This window comes from Polypterus senegalus, chromosome 11 (assembly GCF_016835505.1).
Source record: "Polypterus senegalus isolate Bchr_013 chromosome 11, ASM1683550v1, whole genome shotgun sequence".
Lineage (NCBI taxonomy): Eukaryota > Metazoa > Chordata > Cladistia > Polypteriformes > Polypteridae > Polypterus > Polypterus senegalus.
Window position 1 is genome coordinate 60,022,354 of NC_053164.1, and position 22,006 is coordinate 60,044,359.

At 37.8% G+C, this 22,006-nt stretch overlaps 1 protein-coding gene across 6 annotated transcripts in view; it reads right to left on the reverse strand.

Moving 5' to 3' along the window:
• LOC120539052 (lysosomal thioesterase PPT2-A-like) overlaps positions 1-22,006 on the reverse strand; it is a 78,984-nt gene that overhangs the window by 17,480 nt on the left and 39,498 nt on the right. For 3 of the 6 annotated variants that reach the window (XM_039768755.1, XM_039768753.1, XM_039768760.1), the window contains exon 10: positions 7,039-7,106. The exons of 1 other annotated variant lie outside the window; for it this stretch is intronic. In XM_039768755.1, coding sequence (XP_039624689.1) covers positions 7,039-7,106 — 68 coding nt within the window. Of the gene's footprint in view, positions 1-7,038; positions 7,107-14,651; positions 14,783-22,006 lie in introns of those variants that run through there. 2 more of the 6 variants (XM_039768756.1, XM_039768757.1) reach the window with 2 other exon arrangements.

The window sequence follows — 22,006 nt, forward strand, 5'->3', positions numbered from 1 at the left end:
GACTCTACTCTACTCTACTCTACTTCCACTCTAGAGGCCCAGTTCTTCTCTTCATTTGTCGCCATCTTTTCACATTCAAATTGATTAAGTCAGTGTTTGTGTTGTAATTACTTAGTACGTTTTCCTTAATTTTTCACTTAAGCTGGCACTGAAGTGTTCAGTCTGCCTCAAGGGTGATTTTAAGATATGGAGAGGTAGTGGAAGTGACAGCGAAGGTGGTAGGGAATGAAAATGGCGCCTGTACACATGCGCCGCACGTCCGCCCAGCTGGCTGCTGCTGAGAGTTGATTCTACAGTAAAATAAAAAGAGGAATAACCTTGGAGGTCAATCATCACCCCGAAAGCGAATAGTAGACGTCACATAGTATATGTGAACCAAATTTCAAGTCAATAGGTCAAATGGTTTGTGAGCTACAGGTGATTTAAAATCCTGGACAGCCAAACGAACAGCCACAATAGTGTATTATAGTATATATAAAACTCATAGTTGTCACTTGTTGAATTATAGCTCCTTGTACAGACTTGGGTGTCCAGTTGGTGCCTTTTGGTCTGAAAGGAGTCTTGGCAAAGATGTCAGTTTAACTCTAATTTACATCTTTCTTATCAGATGGAGTTTGGGGCTGAGATTGATACGGACTGTAGTTCAGCCATTCAGGAATGTAAGTGAGGGATTGGGGAAGCTGCATTCCTGTTAAACCTGCTGTCTTAACACACCTTTTTTTGGTAAAAAGCCCAGCACAATGGCCAATGCTCACTTTGTCTTACACTGTGTATCTTTATGATCTAAAAAAATTATTTTTATTCAATTATTAAAAAAATGTCCTTAAGTGTCAGCATGGTAAAAATGAAAGATAAGGGCACAATGTGCGGCATATTCTACACAGTGGCCTGGCATTGTCTGTGTAGATTTTTTCTCTAAGACATACATATTAGGTTAAATGTCGCTTGTAAATTGGCTCGAAATGAATGTGTCGGTGAGGGTACCATGTGAGAGACTGGCTAATTCTATCAGGAGAGCTTTTGAGACCCCAGATTGAACAAATTAAGTGCGGGTATTCAAAGTGCTACACTACAACAACAACAACATTTATTTATATAGCACATTTTCATACAAACAGTAGCTCAAAGTGCTTTACATAATAAAGAATAGAAAAATAAAAGACACAATAAGAAAACAAAATAAATCAACATTAATTAACATCGAATAAGAGTAAGGTTCAATGGCCAGGGGGGACAGAAAAAACAAAAAAACTCCAGACGGCTGGAGAAAAAATAAAATCTGTAGGGATTCCAGACCATGAGACCGCCCAGTCCCCTCTGGGCATTCTACCTAACATAAATGAAACAGTCCTCTTTGTATTTAGGGTTCTCACGGAAGGGCTTGATGATGATGGACACGTAGAGTTCTGCCTTATAATCCATCCATCATTGTTGGAGCATCATGAAGCTTTGAGTAGGTGGAGGTGGCGCAGGCCACCACCACAAAGAAACCGGAAAAAGAAACAGAAAAGAGAGTAGGGGTCAGTACCGATTTTAGAGCCACCATGAATAGTTATTTTGATGAATTGAACATATAGAGTATCAGGATTAAGTTAAATTAAATTAAATTGAAGTTATACAAAAGCCATGTTAAAGTAATATGTTTTCAGCAGTGTTTTAAAGTGCTCTACTGTATTAGCCTGGCGAATTCCTATTGGCAGGCTATTCCAGATTTTAGGAGCATAGCAGCAGAAGGCCGCCTCACCACTTCTTTTAAGTTTTGTTCTTGGAATTCTAAGGAGACACTCATTTGAGGATCTGCGGTTACGATTTGGAATATAACGTGTCAGACATTCCGATATATATGGTGGGGTGAGATTATTTAAGGCTTTATAAACCATAAGCAGTATTTTTAAGTCAATTCTGAATGACACAGGCAACCAGTGTAGTGACATCAAAACTGGAGAAATTTTTTCGGATTTTCTTTTCCTGGTTAACACTGAAGACATTACTCTGCAAACACTTCACCAGTCTATTGTTTTTTTTTTTTTTTGTAAAGAATTACTGGTCTGTGTAGTAAAATCAAGTAACTTCTGGATTTTGGGTATTTATACTGAAAGTGGTAAGTGATTCATTTTAATAATTAAATTGTATAGAACATATTGTAGTTTGTGTTATAGTTATGCTAATAGTAATAATTCTTTGTATTTATATAGCACTTTTCTCACTACTCAAAGCGTTCAGCAATTGCAGGTTAAGGCCCTTGCTCAAGAGCCCAACAGAGCTGAGTCCACTTTGGCATTTATGGGATTCGAACCAGCAACCTTCTAATTACCAGTGCAGATTCCTAGCCTCACAGCCACCATATTAGCAATATTACTAATAAAAACTTAACATTTCTGTGCTTTGTATACCAATTGATCTGTGTCTTCGATGTCCTCGATCATCCTCCCTATTCGCCCTATTTAACTCCCTGTGATTTTTTACTATTCCCGAAAGACAAAAGTTACCTGAAGGGAACACATTTTTCTTGCAATGGATGAAGTAAAGTCAAAAATGGCAAGCCTGTTTAAGAGCCTCAAGCAAGAAGACTTCCAGCACTGTTTCAACCTATAGAATATACGTATAGAGTGGTGTAGAGATCAGGAGGGGGAGTATATTAGAATGCTGTAATTCATCAATAAATATATATTTTTTTATAAATCCGTTATTTTTGTGTCTCACCTCGTATACGAGTTGGAAATTCCTACTGCTTGGTATTGTATGCATCTACACTACTTTTAAGTACCATGCAATCAGCGCCTCCTACCCAATTACCCTTGACATTGTTGTTCTCAATCATCCTCCAGGTCTGCTAAAGAACTTCCTCAATGAGTTGATAATGGCAATCCACCTCTAATCCTTGGGGACCTGAACATACACTTGGACAGTCCTCCTTCTACAGACTTCCTTTCTCTTCTTTCCTCTTTTAACCTGACACATCTCCACACCCCACCATCTCACAAAGCCGGTTAACTTCTGGATCTCGCTCTGCCACAGAACTGTACACCTACAAACACTACTGTCACTCCACTAAATATATCCATCCATCCATCCATTATCCAACCCGCTATATCCCAACCACAGGGTTACGGGTGTGTGCTGGAGCCAATCCCAGCTAACACAGGGCACAAAGCAGAAAACAAACCCCGGGCAGGGCCAGCCCACTGCAGTCCACTAAATATATATGACTACTTTTTCTTTCAGTTCTCCCTGCACCATCCCTCTATTTCCTCTCCAGGATTAGCAACAAATCTAATACTTGTAGCTTGATCTCTCCTTTCACCTCTTCCTCCACCATCTCCACCCACAACCTCTTTGACTGTTGATGACTTTGCAGCCTTTCTTCAAGAACTGTCATCATCCCCTCTGGCCCATCTGATCACCCTGAACACATCACACCTTTCCCCTTTTTCATCTCTCCACCACTGACATTTCCAGCCTCTTTTCTAGTTGACCTATCCACTAGACCCCAACCCCTCACATTTCCTCAAGGATTTCTCTTCTTCACTCAAGTAAGTAATTACAGACCAGTCTATCTTTTCTCATTTCTATCTAAAACATTAGAATGGGTGGTCTCTAACCAGGTCTCTTTCTTTCTTTAACTGAACCTAAGCAATCTTAAACAGACTTCAAGGAAGACCATTCTACAGAGAGGGCAACCTACTGTTGTCAACACTTTACAGCAGGGTAGAGCTACCAATATATCATCTGTCATTATCTTGCTAGATCTTCTCTGCTTTCAACATAGCCAACCACCAGATCTTACATACCAACCTCTCTAACATCACTGGGACTTCCCTAAGGTTGTTTGAACCTTACCTCTATTGTGTATCCTGGCCTTGACAGAAGTCAAGGGTGCACTAGGCAAGAATGTTGGCACATGGGGGTACCCCAAGGATTGGTTCTTGGCCCTCTCCACTATTCCCTATACACCTCCTCACTAGGCCCTATCATCCAGTCCAGTTTTTTCTTTTGTCAATGCTATGCTCATGATGCACAACTGTACCTGTAGTTCTTCAGGCAAAGCCTGAAGTAAGTATGGAAGCCTACAGGCACAGGTTGTGATGCACAAGATGGGAAAAAAGTACAGTCTCCCAGAGAACTTTCGGCACAGTTGAATAACCTTTGTATAAAAAGGTTACAACCAGAGAGGCACACTGTAAACCAGGGAACTGACTTTAGAACAACTTTTGCAGATGTTTGACAGCAGACTCGGGACTTGTGTGGAAGAGTGTCAGCTACAGTTTGCCTAAGAAAAAGTCTCCTTCAGTTAGGTCTTTAGTCTTAGTGAAGAAGGACTGCCTTTGTTCTTGGATGGTTGTGTTCGTACTGAGCATAAAGTTGATGTAGGTCATCTATCCTCAGGTCAGGGTTAGCCTAGAGGTAAAAGGACAGAGGAGTGAACTACCTATGGGGGGTCAGTGTTGTGCAAGTTCACACCTCACAAGAACTAGCTCAAAGTTCAGTTCACACAGATTAAAATGAATAAATTCAAGCTCATAGTTCACCATTTCATCCATCCATCCATCCATTTTTCAACCCGCTGAATCCGAACACAGGGTCACGGGGGTCTGCAATTTTGAACTATTCAGTTCATTTTGTAATTTTTAAGGAGTAAGAATAAATAACCCATGAGTTTACTTTTTTCAATTTTGCATACCTTATATTAGACTATTATAGTGTTCTTGAATAAAATACAATAATTATGAAGACTTTTTTATTTAAAAACACATATTGTGTTATACCCAGCAACAAACACTATAAATATATCTATAGATAGATAGATAGATAGATAGATACTTTATTAATCCCAAGGGGAAATTCACATACTCCAGCAGGAGCATAATGATAAAAAACAATATTAAATTAAGCAGTGATAAAAATGCAGGTATAACAGATAATAATTTTGTATAATGTTAACGTTTACCGCCCCAGGTGGAATTGAAGAGTAGCATAGTGTGAGGGAGGAACGATCTCCTCAGTCTGTCAGTGGAACAGGACGGTGACAGCAGTCTGTCGCTGAAGCTGCTCCTCTGTCTGGAGATGATACTGTTCAGTATGCGCTAATATCCTCCCGGTCAAAATAGAATTCAAATAGATGCAAGTAAACATATAAATTACTGCTCTATTTCCAACTGTGCAACACAAATGGTGACTGTGGAACCAGCGTGTAGGTGAACTAACCTGTTATGCTGTTGGTCAAAATTTGCGCCACATATTGTATGTCCAACAGGGAAAATATAAAGTGGCCTCGCAAAGTACGATGTTTTCCTAAAAGTGAAAGCAGAGTGTCACCGCATGCTTGTGTTAATGGGAGAGCAGCCTAAGCACAAGCGGGCAGACACAGACAGTGCCTATTTGATTTTACATTATTTTTTCTGAATACAAATAAATGGCAAAAAATTTGTATGTAATAAATATTTGTAAAAATCCACTATTTGTGCTTATATTAGCAACCCGAGGTCAGGAAGCAGTGAAAAGGGCAAATGGCCCAATGGGTCGTGGTGCATCTCTGTGCCAGGAATGAGAAGGCAGTGGTGCATACCAAAAGTCCCAAGGATAGAAAAGGGTGGAAAGCCTGTGGGACTCACACAAGGACAAGGGTGAAGCGATACAACTGTCTGGTCAACTGATTTCCAAATACTTTTATTTCCTGGAGTGGTTAAGAATTATGGAAGAGTTCATCAAATGGAGTGCAGAGTGCCAAAAGGATGGGCCAGTGAAGAAAGGGTATAGTGTCAGCAGGCTCCATTACATTAGCGGAGAACCATTCGCTGTTGTGTGCAGTTAGATGAAGGTGATAAACTTGAATAAAAACACAAGCAAAATTTGCCTTTTCAATCATTTATTCCACAAAAATATCAATAAATGTAACAATAATAATATGATGTATTTATATAGCAGCTTATCATAAACTCAGTAATCAAAATTACATAATAACATCGTTCAGCATGACCGGTTTGGTGGTGGGTTAGTGATGGTCTGGGGAGGCATATCCGTGGAGGGATGCACAGACCTCTACAGGCTAGACAACGGCACTTTGACTGCCATTAGGTACCAGGATGAAATCCTTGGACCCATTGTCAGACCCTGTGCTGGTGAAGTGGGTCTTGGGTTCCTCCATGTGCACGACAATGCCCGGCCTCATGTGGCGAGAGTATGTAGGCAGTTCCTGGAGGATGAAGGAATTGACACCTTTGACTGAAACCACACACTCGCCTGACCTAAATCCAATAGAACACCTCTGGGACGTTATGTTTTGGTCCATCCAACACCGCCAGGTTGCACCTCAGTCTGTCCAGGATCTCAGTGATGCCCTGGTCCAGATCTGGGAGGAGATCCTCCAGGACACCATCCATCATCTCATTAGGAGCATGCCCCCCAAGACGTTATCAGGCATGCATACAAGCACATGGGGGTCATACAAACTACTAAGTATGATTTGGAGTTGCTGCAATGAAATTTTGGCAAAATGGACTAGCATGCCACATCATTTTTTCACTTTAATTTTCAGGGTGTCTTTGAATTCAGCCCTCTGTAGGTTGATAATTTTCATTTCCATCAAACGATGTGGCTTTCTTTTGTTACTAACACATTACCCAGTCCATATCAGTAGAGATATCCAGCATGATTTTTTTCCCATTGAGATCTGATGTGTTTTTAAAGTGTTCCTTTTATTTTTTGAGCAGTTTATTTGAAACAATTCTGAAACAGCATTTTCCAGGGTCTCATTTGTAAAATAGCAGATTGAGCTCACACCGGCACTGTCTGGTTCTCATAATTCTTTGCTGACCTTCATGAGCAAGTGCAACCAAGATTTGGTGCAAAGAGACAGGAGCAGTGAGATGATTTTCATGGAACATAAACTCATCTTGTATACAAAGATCATCTCATAATAAGAAATGCTGACATATAACTGTGTCAACTGCATTAAGAGAAGAAGGCCAACCACAGGTAATCTGACTTTGCAGAGCAGACAACTCACACTGCGAGATGCAGAGGCAGAGCCAAACTCACCTGGTGACAGTGCAGTTAAAGCAGAAGACAACATCTCCACAAACTCAGGCTCAGTGTCAGAGATGTCTCTGGAAGCAGGCAAAATCAAGCAAGAGTGGCAGTCAGTGACATGATTCTGAAACTTAGGATAATAAGCAACAGTAGAGTTACAACACAGCAGTCACACTACCCAGCATGCATTCTGCATTCCTGCACAATTAGAAAGTTTTGAATAGGAGAGTTAGGAGAGGCACGGGGGTCCTCTGCTTTTGATAATAGCACAGTGGTCAACACTTGATGATCAGTGTAGAGACTAAATTTACAACCCTACAAGTAAGTCCTCCATTTTTCAACAGCCCACAGACATTCATGGGTCTCTTTTTTTTCCAACTGTGGAATATTTAGTAAAAGTCCTAAATGAGAAAGCAACAGCACATTTAGTATGGTCAGGGTGAAGATTATTATAGTTTTGCCTTTTTATATTAGTTTTTATTTCTATATTTTTCTGACCTTACTTGGAAATTCAATTTAGTTTTAGTTTTCCTTCATTGTGTATTTTTAGTTTTATTCACAAAGACACTTCTATTTTATTTTTATATCTATTAGTTTGAATTTTAGTAATTATGGCATGGAGCTCCTACGGAGTTTAGTTTTGTGTCACTGTCAGACAGAACTGTACACTTAACAGATACAAGTTTAATGTTAGTGGAAGCTTACTACACTACATGGTTTACTAGCTAGTTTTGTTTTTGTTTGATAAAAACAAGCAATAATCAAAACTAGATACTGAATATGAACAATTTCACACAATTTTATAATTTTTAAAATATTTTCTCATGAAAATCAAGGGGGCTTAGGATGAACACTGCTCTTAGACTTGAATCAGTGTGCAGACCCCACTTAGCTGTATTGAGGGAAACAAAGAAAAAAAAAGCATGTTAGTGTCATAACCCATTAGTATGTTTAGTTTTTCATCACTTGGCAGACTCTCTACCTTTGTTTGTATCTCTTCATTGTTAAATAATGTTTTTAAAGCAAAAGTGACTGGTTAGCAACAATATGCTGATCTTGTATGATGATGTAATCTCTCGATCAGCGCCATTTTATTTTCAAAAACCGGGAGTGGTCTCCCCTCGACTTTCTTGTATACTCAGATATGGGGATGGAGATTTGAGGAGTAAACCGCAAGTCAATGATTATATTTTTATATTATGTACGTTAAAGAACCATAAACAACAAATCAAATCAAATTAATAATATATTGAACAATTATTATAAAAGTAAAGTTGAATAAATCGGACTCTGCAGCTGCATGGATAAAAAAAAAAAATCGAGTATGTGTTCAGGTAAAAGTACCACTTCCGGGTGATGGATTTAGCCCGAAAGTTAATACAGATCTACAATTGTGGTGTAACAACCACATGCTGAATTTCATCCATCTATCTATAGGGTGGTCCAGATCTAATTATGCAATTTTCATTACGCTATAACTTATTTAGTATATTACACAGAAAATCACCAGAAAAATCCCGGACCATCGAGAAGTGTGCAAACTGACGACATGAAGAATCGTCTATGAGCCGAACTGAAATCATCGGTGCCCGCATAAATCAAAGTCATCCAGATGATCTGGATCTGCATAATTAGATCTGGACCACCCTATAGTTGTGTTTTTGAGTTATCATGTTTACACACCCACAGACACACACACACAATTCCAAAAAACAGTACTTTTGGACTCGGGGTCTATAACGTCAAGATTCATCAAAATATCGAGGTCGAATTTTTTTCATGATTACTATACTTTCTCAATACTTTGTATATGAGAAAGTAAAAACGATTTCTCCTGTGCGAAGTGGCAGGTGAATTGCTGTCAACAAAAAGCAGTCACCTGAGAAAAAAACTGAAACGTTACTCGCTTGTGATTTTTCTGTCCATACGGTAAATGTTTTGTTGACCAGCACATTCTGATTTTAGCCGTTTGAATTACATGTTGATATACAACAAGTGCAAAGAAAGGCGGCACGTAAATCGCTTTCCATTTCACACGCTTTACGCACCCGCACTCAGCTTGCTCTGTCACCGCAAATGCTGTGTGAACAGCCGCCGTCCATTACCAGCAGCTGTTCACTGGATAAATATATGCGGGCGGCTCATGGTGGATGACTTTCTGTTTTAGAGTTAAAACTTACAAGGGTTAAAGATTAATGGCAAGAATATTTATTCACAAATGAAAAATAAAAATATTTTAGTAAATTATTATTTTATTTCAGTTAGTCTTTCCAGCTACCTTAATAGTTTTATTTAGTTTTAGTTTTTCATTTCGGTTTTGTTAATTATTTTATTTCAATTTACAAAAATGTTTTTTTAATAATAGTTTCAGTTTTGATTTTAGTTTTCGTTAACTATAATAACCTTGGTCAGAGTGGAGTTGAGCAAAGGCAGTTCCAAGCCAATGAATCATCAGACAGACTAGTAGAAAACTGCAGTAAGTAAGTCAGGATCAAATTAAACCAGAGATGACTGTCAGTCAGCAACTGTTTCACTGTCATAAAGCTGTGCCGAGTTTTTTCAGACCAAAAGAACTGTATATCACGTAGGGGGTTCCACAAAGGTGGCAATATTTGGAATAAATCTGGAGTGGTGGTTCTGTGGCTAAGGATCTGAACTGGCATCTCAAAAGTTGCTTTTTCAAATCCCGTTACTGCCTGAAGGGATCCTACTCCATCAGGCCCTTAAGCTAGGCCCTTAACTCTGAAAATTGCTCCAGGATGATGAAAAATGGCTAACCCTTTACTCTGACCCCCAAACATCATGCAAAAAAAAGACAATTTCTCCTGGTGGATTAATAAATTCAATAAAATAATGATAGCAGGTAGCAAACCCAGGACATGAATGCCAAAGTTGGAGGTGGAGCACGCAGAAGAGCTGTAAGATGCTCCAGATCAGGGTTATCCCTCCCTTGTACTATATCAGTACAGTATCACTCAGAAAACACGGACAGGCCTGATAAAACAGACATTTTGATTTGTTCAGTTGTAATCTTCATGTGGTATAGCACCTCAGCGGCACCAGAGTAGAGAAGGTCAAGAGAAACTTAACTATCTTTAGTCAGGATATTCTTTTGTAAATAGTCAAACGGTGTGCTTACCTTTGTTTACTTTTTTTTTTTTTTAATTTTGTTGCAGTACGTACATGAGCACACGAGACACACTAGAAGTGTCACTGGCATCTGAGGGTGGCAGTAAAAAGTATTGCAGACTGCCCGTCCTGGAAGACAGCATTTCAGGGTGGCCAACCTTAACACAAAGTACCAGGTTTTTATAACAGTCATCTTGGCAAGATAGTCACCATGAAGCTAAGACATGTGTTAAGGAGAGAAGCCGACTTATGTGCAGGAAAGTGTAAGGTCCCGCTGGAGGAAGAGTGCAGGAGAGCGCACACTTGTGTGAAAGTAATAACCTTTATAAGAGTTTTGGGGATCCCAACATGATGTAGACACAGCTAGCATGCTACGTGAAAGAGGACTGGGGATACCGTAGAGTGTCACTTGTGATTGGCCGCTAAAGAATCTATGGCCGTATAAAATCGGGGAGTAAACACTACAGAATTGTCAGTCTTCAGGCCAAATCATTATTGTAGTGTTTAGATAGCGGCAATACTTATAAAGGGAAGCTCTGATTGCCTACAGAGTGGTGGGTGATGACCAGGACAGAGAGAGCGAAAGATGCTGGGGAGTTTACGCTGGCAAATCTGCAAAGAACCTCATAAATATCATCATTTTTGTGTTTACACTTTTGAAAGAAGGCTGATCTTGGAGTGGACTATTGAAGAAATCTTTTTGTTTTTGCTGTTTTTTCAATCCTACAGACTTCTGAAGTGCAAAACGTATAAATATTGTAAATAGTTACAATTTTACCACTTCAAGTATTTATTCATTTATTTTCACCCGAGAGGGCGTGGACAGTAGCTGTGTGTGTGGATTTTCTACGACACCCAATTTTTAAAACAACTTAAGCTTTGCATTGGAAAATTTCCTTTTGTAATAACATTATTTTTGTATTTTTAAGGGTCGATATTGCACTCATCTCACATACCTCTGGTTTCAACCTGGATATGCACCTACTACGACCCCCATTACCAAAGGTGTTGCAAGGGTACAAAGGCACAGGGCTCCACACCGCATCTTTTATTGATTGAAGAACTGCTTGAAGTGCTTGCCTGCCTATTGAGAAGTCGTCTTAGATAAAGGAGCATTGGAATCATCGGGGTAGAGGGGTCCTTTCATCAGATTGGCCGGTCCAGCACTGACTGAACTGTAGAATGGCCAGTGGGGTGGGGGGACAGCTTGTTGGCTGTGGTCTCCAGAACTCCAAACAAATCTGTATACTCACATGTGATAGTTTTGTACTTAGTGAGTGATATAATCTTTTCTTGCATTTTGCCCTGTAGTTTGTACTATTGTATTGTATTCTTGAAGTAGCAAAGATAGATTGGCCCCGTGTGAAGAAGAAAACTTGTATTGTGTTTAGTATGTTGTATTTACTGCACTGACTCAGCTGTGGAATGAGTAATAGGGGATGCAGCTTGATGGCTGAGGTCTCCAAGACTCTAAACAAATCCAAATCATATAATGTGATATCAAGTCATGTCAAGTCAAGTCAAGCTGGGGAGCATTCACTGGTACAGTGCGTTGCTGCACCCACCACACAATGAAACAACTTGGAATCCCGGTTTGCAACCCCCCAGGCAGACACGCAGTCCAGTCCCACCCTCCGGAAGTGACCCTCTATCTGCCGCAGCCAGGTGTTATGTGGGCGACCCCTCGGTGTGGTCCAGCCACTCGGGTCTCCAACAATGAGGATCTTACGAGCTGGATCACCTTTGAGGAAACGCGTCACATGGCCGTAACTGATGCTCCCTCACAATTCAGGTAATGTGCCTCATTCGACACAAAGTCAAACCAACGGTACCCAAGGATGTTCTGGAGAGACACAGTACCAAAGGAGTCTAGTCTTCGTCTCAGGTCACTGCATAGCATCCATGTCTTGCAACCATATTTCAAGACAGGAAACATCAGGACTCTAGAGACTTGGACCTTTGTCCTTTTGCATAGATATCAGGAGCACCACACACCCCTTTCCAGTTACCTCATGACCCCCCATGCTCTCCCAGTCCATCTACTGACTTCATAGGAAGAGTCACCAGAGACATGAATGTCACTGCCAAGGTAAGTAAACCTCTCGACAAGGTTCGACACTCTCTCTACAGCCAGACACACTGCTGATGGCTGTGCCCAAGAGGTCATTGAAGGCCTGGATCTTGGTTTTATTCCAGGACACTCACAAGCCCAGACACTCAGACTCCTCACTCAGTTTCTCAAGTGTCCTGATCATAGCCTCCATGACTCCACGAAGATCACAGCATCATTAGCAAAGTCAAGATCCGTGAATCTTTCTTCACCAACAGATGCTCCACAGCTGCTAGATCCCATAACCTTGCCCAACACCCAGTCCATGCAAGCACTGAACACAGTAGGAGCAAAAACACACCCCTGATGAACCTCAGAATCAACTGGGAAAAACGCAGCGGTTCTGCCTCCACTCTGCACAGCACTCACAGTACCAGTGTACAGGCCGGCCATGATATCCAGCAACCTAAAGGGGATCCCGCGAACCCTCAGGATGTCCCACAGGGCAGCTCAAAAACTGACTCAAACGCTCATGTATGCAACGACTAAGCATATTTTCTACTAGTTGATCTCGTAACATTTCACCCAGTTTAGTGTCAAACTCAAATTTCATTGCCAAGTCTCAGAGTGGAAACATACTGTGAAATACTTTTATTAGCAGCCTAAGCACATTTTCTAAAAACATGCCACTCAACATTAACAACACTTCTCCACAGAGGAAAGTTAGCTTGCAAAACTGTAACAGCTTCCTCCTATGAGACACCTTGATTCAGAAGCATGTAAAACAGCCTCTGACCTTCTCTTTCCAGATAGGAGTGGTGCTTCTGGCCATTCATCTCCTGATGCACCAACAACCAACATGTAATTACTGAACATTTTCAGCATTTTTTCAAAAGGTATGGCAGGTTCACCTAAATGGTGATGGAAAAGATGAGGTAGTAACAGCCATTATGGTCCAGCAAAACAGTTAAGTAACTTGTCATCAATTTGTAATTGACTGGAGATAGAATGAAAAGACTTGGTGTCCCCAAAAATGGAAAATGGTTAACAGGAGGGGACTTAACACAGTATTATGGGACACTTTGGGAAGGTGGAATAGTTTCCCAACAGAAAGAAATTTCTGCCTATCTATTGGTAAAATACAGTAGATCCAATGAAGGACACCAGAGAGTAAAACATTATGACTGACTATATCTAATGCAGCACTAAGATCAATGAAAACTAAAATATTAACAGGACCAGAATCTGCAGAACAAAGAAGATCATTGACTACTCTAAGAAGAGCAGTCTGTACTGCGATGAGAGTGAAACTTGACTGGAAAGGCTCAGGTAGGTTCATAATGAGTATATGGGCTAGTAACATGGAGGCAACCACCTGATTGAAGACTTTTGAAGGTTGGTAATTGGCCTGTAATTGCAAATAACTGAAGAATTTTAGATTTTTTTTTTTTTTTTGTAAGATTTGGAGTTACGAAAAAATGTAAAATGCAATGTGTTGTGAAAGAACTGGTTTTAACTCTTTCAGGGCTAATGTTGACTTTTGGCAAAAGGAGGAGTTGACGATAGTAATCGACTGTAAACTATGACAAAATCAACTGTTATGCTTTAGTTGGACTCTCGTTGCTAGAAGGAAAGTTAGATTCATTGGTTTGACTGAGATTTCCTGCACTAGCATGAGTAGAAATGCACAAACAACACCAAAAATGGCACTGACATCTGGCAAGGGATCAAAACAAATGCGTAAAGCAAAATAATCCATGGACAACGTTTTGCCTATTATCTCTGAACTGGACTATGAATTGTCAGACTCAGATTTTGATACAAGTGACTGAAAACGAATGTGGGGCTTCAGCTGATTGGTCCCCAGTTAATCGTTGTACTGACAATGTTCACCAGGGAGGACTGCCACTTAACAATGATAAGAGGCAGAAACCAGATTGCAATGCACTGTGACCGTGTCCCAGCCATGCAATAGACAGCCTGGCAGCTAGCCTGCCGCACGTTCTTGGCCAACTGGCAGCCACAGCATGCAACAAAAGACGTTTTATGTTGATTCCTGTGTGAAAGCATTGCTTGTCAGAAAATGTTTTTTTGGAAAAAATATTCAGCCCTCAAAGATTTTTAAGAAGTGAGCATGTTGAAGCACTGGATTTCATGATCAATTCATGAATATATGAATTCATAAACCCCAGGGAGAATGACACCTTGCTACAGGTTTTGCTCAAACACAACAGAGTAAAGTTCTTTAATCAAACTCCTTAAGTCACACCATCTTCTTTACTCGAGCAGCAGGAAAGCTCAGTTTCACCTACTGAGAGTTTAGAAAATGAAGAGTATGAATGATGGTGAAACTCAATTGAGTTTTACTTTTGAACATTTAAACTGAGAGGAAAGAATATGAAAATATAGAAAGATACAAGTCGACACTCAAGTCTGCATGCGATTGTCTTTATTTACTTAATAGTGATTGTACGGTACTCAAAATAAACAAGGCCGAGTACGGTCTGAAAGATGACTTTCATAGCTGGGTCTTCTTGCATTTGGGGTCTTCCTGTATCCATGTGGTTCTAATTTCTTGATTTATCAGATTTTTGAGCAAACATGTTGAAACAAAAAAGACGAAAAGGATGCAAGGTTGACAAAAAACATTTATTAAACAAATACAACAGTTGTCTACTATTTAAATAATATTTATTAATGTATTTTAAAACATATTTTACTGGAACTTAAATGTGTTCACAAGTAATAACATAAAAACATAATGCACATCAGTAAGATTTATTGCCAGGGTCTCACAAAAGACAAAGTAACAGGAATAGAGGACTTAAAAGAAGAAGCACCAGAGAAATAAAATCTTTCCCAGGTTCTAAGCGCTGGTGGAAGGCAGTGTTTCAATGATAGTTCCCTCATTTCAATTTCAAAATGTTTGGCTGTTAAAACATATATTTTTGCAGATGTCACCACCTCTGGTATGCTAGAAGTTTAGGTTTAAATCTTCATCACAAAAAAGTTCACAGAACCTACTACAGCAAAAACATACTTGTACTGCACATGCCTTTTTAAAAGTCTTCAAAAATCAGGCACGTATATTTAATTCACTTTATAACAGACGTTGTAAACAGCCTTTTTCAAGTCAACTCTAAAAGGGTATCTTTTCTTCAAACCAAAATAAATAGATAAATAGAAACTGTGGGTGTCTACAAGAGTAATTTAATAATGGATGTTAAATAAACACTTCAAGGGATACAGTACATACTTAATAAATTAGTTGGTTTAAAACAAAGTAACAAAACAGGCATTCAGTAAAGACAAAAACTACATTTTAACATAACATGCAGACTAAAGTGACCTTCATATCATTTGACCACACAGGTTATACCACCGTGTGGTTTAGGTGGACCATCTAAGTGGTCCTACTGCAAATGATAAGCAGAGAGTGCGACTGACTTTAAACGTTTTAGCATCAAAATAAAAAAAATCTTTCTGTTCCAAAAAGTATAAGATTCAATATTTACGGTAATTAATTAAGAAAGTGAAAAGAATAAAATATTTTTATGAAACAGAAAGCAGTTTGCACAGTCCCAAATAACAAAGACCACCTTTGCTTTCTCCTTCTCCAGGCTTTATCGCAATAATTCCTGGTCATCATATACATTTCTTAGGCCCAAACTCATTTTAACATTAATGATCTGACAAAGCAGATATATTATACAACTATAAACCAATAACAAATGTTAAAGTTTGTTTTACAAGTAACAAAAAAATCTTCAGATTGCTACAAGTAAATATTAAAAAAAGAACTTCCTAAAACTCCAACTCTAGTTTTAAATGTGTAAATGTTTCTGTTGTTTGCGTAAAACCATCAGTCTCAATCCTTGCTGGGCTATGCTGTTCATAGAATACCATCTTCAAATGTTTAACTGTTTAATGACATTTAATCACACACAACTTGATTGGTGTCATCGATTTAACTTAAACATATCAACTTTATTGGCTGCAAAGCTACCAAAAATAACAAACACAAAAATACTTGGCATATCATAAATCTTAAAATATGATGTATGGCTGATATGGGGCCATGTAGTGAAAAAAAAACTATCTTGAGAAGCTAAATGACAAAAGTGTAATTAACAACTATCTAGCCAATTCTCAAAAACAGAAATTCAAAAGGCACCCTTTGGTAAGGTCAAGCGTACAAAATGCAACAGACCCCCTCACCAACCTGTTCTGTTCCCTGAACAACTACAAATTGTACTGCTTCCTTCAATACCTCAGTTTGAGCTCTCATTATCCTTGTAGCTCATCGTTGGCAATGCACTTTGAGGTCCTATGAGGAACTGAAGTTTTCATGGGGTAAGGGGTTCATTTCAAATTTCCTAAAGCTTTAATAAAGTGCTACATCATTAATCCAAACATTGAAGAAAAAAAAATGAAATACAAAGCAGCTGCCACAACCATAGTGTCTGAAGTTTCATCAAGTTTCTTTTTGTAGCACATGAAAACTATACAATGTTTAAAATAAATTCACTTTTGTACATATGGTTAAGCAGTGGCTGTGAAAATTATTTCGCTACAGTGCCTTGAAGCATAATATATAGTTGGTTTAGAAAAGCAAAAAACCTGTGACAAATCTTAATTTAAAAGCATAATATATCTGTGCATTCTAGCCTCTTATTTTGTGCTTTTCTCAATATATTCAAGAAAAAAAATAAGCTGTAAACAAAAACTTTAAATGATTTATTCAAGAAATGGATTTGTTTTGTTTATACACTACACCCTGTATGCTCACAGTCCCTTATCAGGTTCGTTAATTTGCCAACAGTCTTAATTTCAAGAATATTCTTCCTCACACTTGCTCTTTCAACAAATTGTTAATTCTTGTCCCAAGTGTCTTATTAACGGAACTACGTTATTTTTTTGGTTAGCCCTACTGCTATGAAACATTATAAACCTTCAGCAACAATAAGAGAATTCTGCATGAGATGCTACATGAACAATATCACACAGTAAGTATGCCCATGTCCATATACAATATGTGGTTGGCAGGTAATTAGAATAGGTTTCTTTAATTTTGCATGGTCATAATACAGATGAGGAGCACCACCAAAAAAAAAATTCTACTTCAAGTGCAAAGTTATAATAAAAATTGATGACATGATATCTTACAATTAATTGGAAATGCTCACTAAATAAGCATGCTATTGGTATTATTGATGGTGAAATGAAGTATGATGAGGGGTTTGCAGTGGATTAGTAGAAAGCAGCCTGCTACACCCCCCACCCCCATTCAGTTAGATGAAGGCATCGACCTACTGCAATCCTCAGAGCTGAAGTCAGTGTTGAAGTGTTTACCTGGCAATGCGTTTGTAAGAAATAAGTAGTGAAATATCGTGATTTGAAATATATACATTTCATGTGTGCTCTGTGTCTACAGTAAGCGTAAATATAGAATGACAGAGAAAATGCGAGGCAAGAAATGCTGAAGGCGTGGTAAAAAACAGAAAATGTTTTTATATGTTATAATACTGTAATAACAACATAATTTTGACATGAAGTGTAGGATGTGTGAAGACACTTTTACAAAAAGGGTAACAAAACAAGCATGCTTTTATTCAGGATTAAAACTGAAGAAAAAGAAATTGCTCAACTGACATGTTGCTGAAGCCCAACTATCAATCGGTACAAAGCAAAACACGTTCACAAATGTGTAGGTTTGCACATTTCATTTTCAACCAGTTGTTACAGGGTCTGCGCAGATTGTGCTGTAGATAAGCTACCACTTAATAATCTACAGGTAATAGGTTCGAATCCCACATTGCTTCTGCATTTAGCACTTTGAACAGTGAGTTGCTATTATTATTATTATTATATAATAAAAACATACATTTTATGTGAGTCTGTAAAAGTTAGCACTGAAGGGATAAAGGCAGACACGCAACTGCAGCTCAATCATTTCTCCTTGGTGTCTTGTTGAGAAAACTGACACTGCATTGTCTATGGTGGATGTGACTTTTCCTTGCATACGAACATTAACAACATGTCACTTGAATGATTTTTTATTCAAGAATAAAACTGAATAAAAAAATCGTTCAAATGACATGTTGATGTGAATGTTCGTGTGTGAGAAAAAGTAACATCTTTCACAAGTACCATAAATTTACACAGGATGTTACAGACTCAAATCAAATGTATGTTTTTATTCTATAATAGTAATAAAAACAGCAGCTCACTACTTAAAACGGTAAATGCAGGGACGCAGGATAGAACCCGCAATCTATGGACCATGAAACTCCATTTCTTACCTCTGCACCAACCAAGCTGACACATTCACTACGTGCCCTAACCCGGCTTCTTTTTCTTCGGTTATATTCTTGAATAAAAGCGCACCTATTTTATTATACCTTTTGTGAAACCTTTTATTTGATATTTGGACTTTAGTCTTCACATATTATACACTTAACAACATTTTGTCATTATTACTATAAACATGAAAAGAGTTTCTGTTTTAGTTATGTGTTCAACACTTCTTGCCTCACATTTCCTGTCAACCTATATTTACACAGATCGTCGTAGACACGGAACACGCATGAAATGTATGTATTCCAAATAAAGATATATTATTTACCCAATACAATTACAGACACCTCACTCCCAGATAAACAGATTTGAGTTCTGAGAATTTTGCCTCTCGGTTGGGCATAGGATAACAGGCTTCTTGTTGCCATGCTGATCAACACATTTGCAAAACAAAGATGCTGCTGACAAGGTGCAAAGGAATTTAAGGTGGCCCAGCCTTACGACTTTTTTCGTAAGCTTCAGGGATTCTAATGTTAAAAGATATTACCTGTGCAGCTATGTAGTTATCACTTTAATAAAACAAAAGGAATATCCTACTTCTTTGTTAGAATAATCACAGTTTAAGTCAATCATTTCTGATTTAATAATTAAATAAAACTTGGCTCTCTGATCACTATAGTCATATACTGTATATTGTTAATTAATAAAATGTATATTCCTTATTGAGTTATGGAATCTCTCAGAGACAAAGAATTTTATGCAATTAAATGTCCATATTATTTAGATATGCTACATTAAAAATGTGTCACAAAAGTGACTTTGTTCAAATTTTAATATAAATAATGAATATTTGATTTTTAAAACTAAAAATAATCCCAACACTTCCTTTATCTTTGATACAAAACCACATATCTGCATTTTATTGCTTATGCTTCAAAACCAGAAAGAAATGTTTTCTTCTTATGCCACCACCAAAACTACCAAATTATAAGAATAATTTTTAGTTTGCTTACTTAAAGCTGTGGCTATTAGTTTATAAAATAATAAATAAGAGGATAGGGGTGGGTGACTGGATTATGTGAAACCACTGCAAAAGCAAATTCAGCAAGTTACCATACACATGGTAGCAAAGATTGGCCATAAAATATAGAAATACAAAACTTTTTACACAGAATCATTTTATAATCTTAACAGCCTTCGGCCTTTCCATATTACCTTTTGCAAAATACTGTACTATAATATAAAAATCCCTTTTTAATTGTGGGTAATTTAGGAAAAATTGTGTTTGAGCAAATGAGCAATTATATAATCCCTGAGTGATCTCCTTAAAGACATCTCTTCCAATACTGAGATGCCGCTCATTAAAAAAAAACAAAAAAAAAACTGCTTAAAACTGTTCACAGCTGAAGCGACAGTAAAAGAGACAGTAAAAATAAAAGCTAACACAAAATTCTGCCAGCTATATGCTGCACTACAAAACCGATGATTAAGCAGTGCAGGATTGCTGTACAGCTTTTTTATGAAGAGAGGACTACTTTCATATTCTGATGATGTATCATTACCAACAAAAAGATTTTAAAAACTGTATAACATTTTCCTGGGGATTTCTTAATTCTGCTCAGAGTAGAACTGGGCATTTCATGTAAAATATTCCCTTTTTGTTTAAACATTGTTGAATTTGTTATTTGACTCTTAAAAATCACCCAAATATTTGCATTTGACTTGTATCATCCATTCACACAGAACTTTTAACATTAAATACAGTAATCTGTCCATTCACTGCACCCACTTAATCAAAGAAAGATAAATTATTGTGGCTTCATTAGGCACAAGGCAGGGACTATTACTGGACTCTCAATATTAACTGCAGCGCCTCTGAAGAGAAAATTGAGTTAATGCCCAACATAAAATAGTTTTCTGCTGGGAAGGAAAGAAGGTAAAATATTTGTGGTATTTAACCAAATATATCCATGAAAAGAAACAAAAACACTTCCGTACAACTTCCTAGCTGTGGAGTCTCAATTGTTACTTCATGTAATCCAATAAACTAAGGACCACAATTCACAAAAACTATGCCTATTCATTTTTTCAAATGAATTTCAAACTTTGATATTTATGATTATTGTAAAAAGTAATAACTTAAAAGGCAAGTATTATATGCAAAACAACACACAGGGAAGTCACTTACAGTTACATAGGCTAACATTTACACTGACTTTGCTACTTCTAATCTGGTTAAGAGAAGTAGGTTATATCCACCTTATTAAAAAAAAAAAAGTCTCAAAATACGGGCTTACAAAAATGAACTCTGTTTATGACGTTAAATGATAGTTTACAGCGTTATAATGTCAAACTTGGAGCACGCTTTATATTTTAACAGCTCCTTCAACCCTTGATTACTCTAGTCTGTTTAAAAACTTCTTTTATGATGTTATGATTTACTGTTTACAAATTTGTTGCTCCAGCTTGACCATGGTGCACTGGTTAGTAGTAATACTTTTTCAACACTCCATTACATTAGGTTGACACCCTTTTAAGGTTACGTTGTGTGTTGGGCCTATCACCCCAGGACTCTAAATTTAGATTAAGCAAAATCAGTTAATTAAAAGATTGGAAGATAAGTCGGTGTCAGTTCTTCTTTTGTTTCAGTTTTAGAGTAGGATGTTCAGATCTAATGACATCAGCCGAAACATCCAAAAATCCATTCACTGAATTAACTTGTTCCACTTATGTGGTTGTGAGGCAGAAACTAATCTTTAGTGTGCTATGAAGTCTTTGTCTAGAAACAGCGTATTCCAGTACTTATGTATATCCATAATAAAAATAAATGTGCTTTCTGTTTTCATACATACTGTATATATATATTTGGTAATAATAATTTGTCATTTTTAATTATGTACAAAAATGTTCATATATCCATCCATCTTTTGAACCTGTTTTATCCAGTACAGGGTTACAGAAATCCAAAGTGCACCTTCAAACACTGGGAGCAAGGCACAAAGCAATGTGGGAGGGGCACCTGAATGACCATGACTGCCAAGCTATATACCTTAGGACACGTGGGAGGAAATCAGTTATCATATAGGGTAGTTGAGCATGAGGAGAACATGCAAACTCCATACAGAAGCAACACAGTACATTTAATCCTAGGTACACCATTTTTAATTTAACTCAGTCATGACCAACTGCAGACATAAAACCCATTAAGCTTCAGTGTTTTAATGTAGTAGGTAGCGGTTTACTAACATTTTGATTACAAATTCTTAAACTTGTGCATATAAATATTAAATATGGAATACTGAAATCCTCAAGCAATTTGAATTTATGTTAAAATAATCATAATGGCCTCCTCTAGACTAACATTACAATCTTTATTTTTTTTTATTTCTTGCTATAAACGTTTCACTTTCTTATGCACAGTAGTAGGTGTGTAAAGATTTGATAATAAAAGCAAAATGTTACAAATATCACATTATACTTAACTGTATCTTTGACATTCTT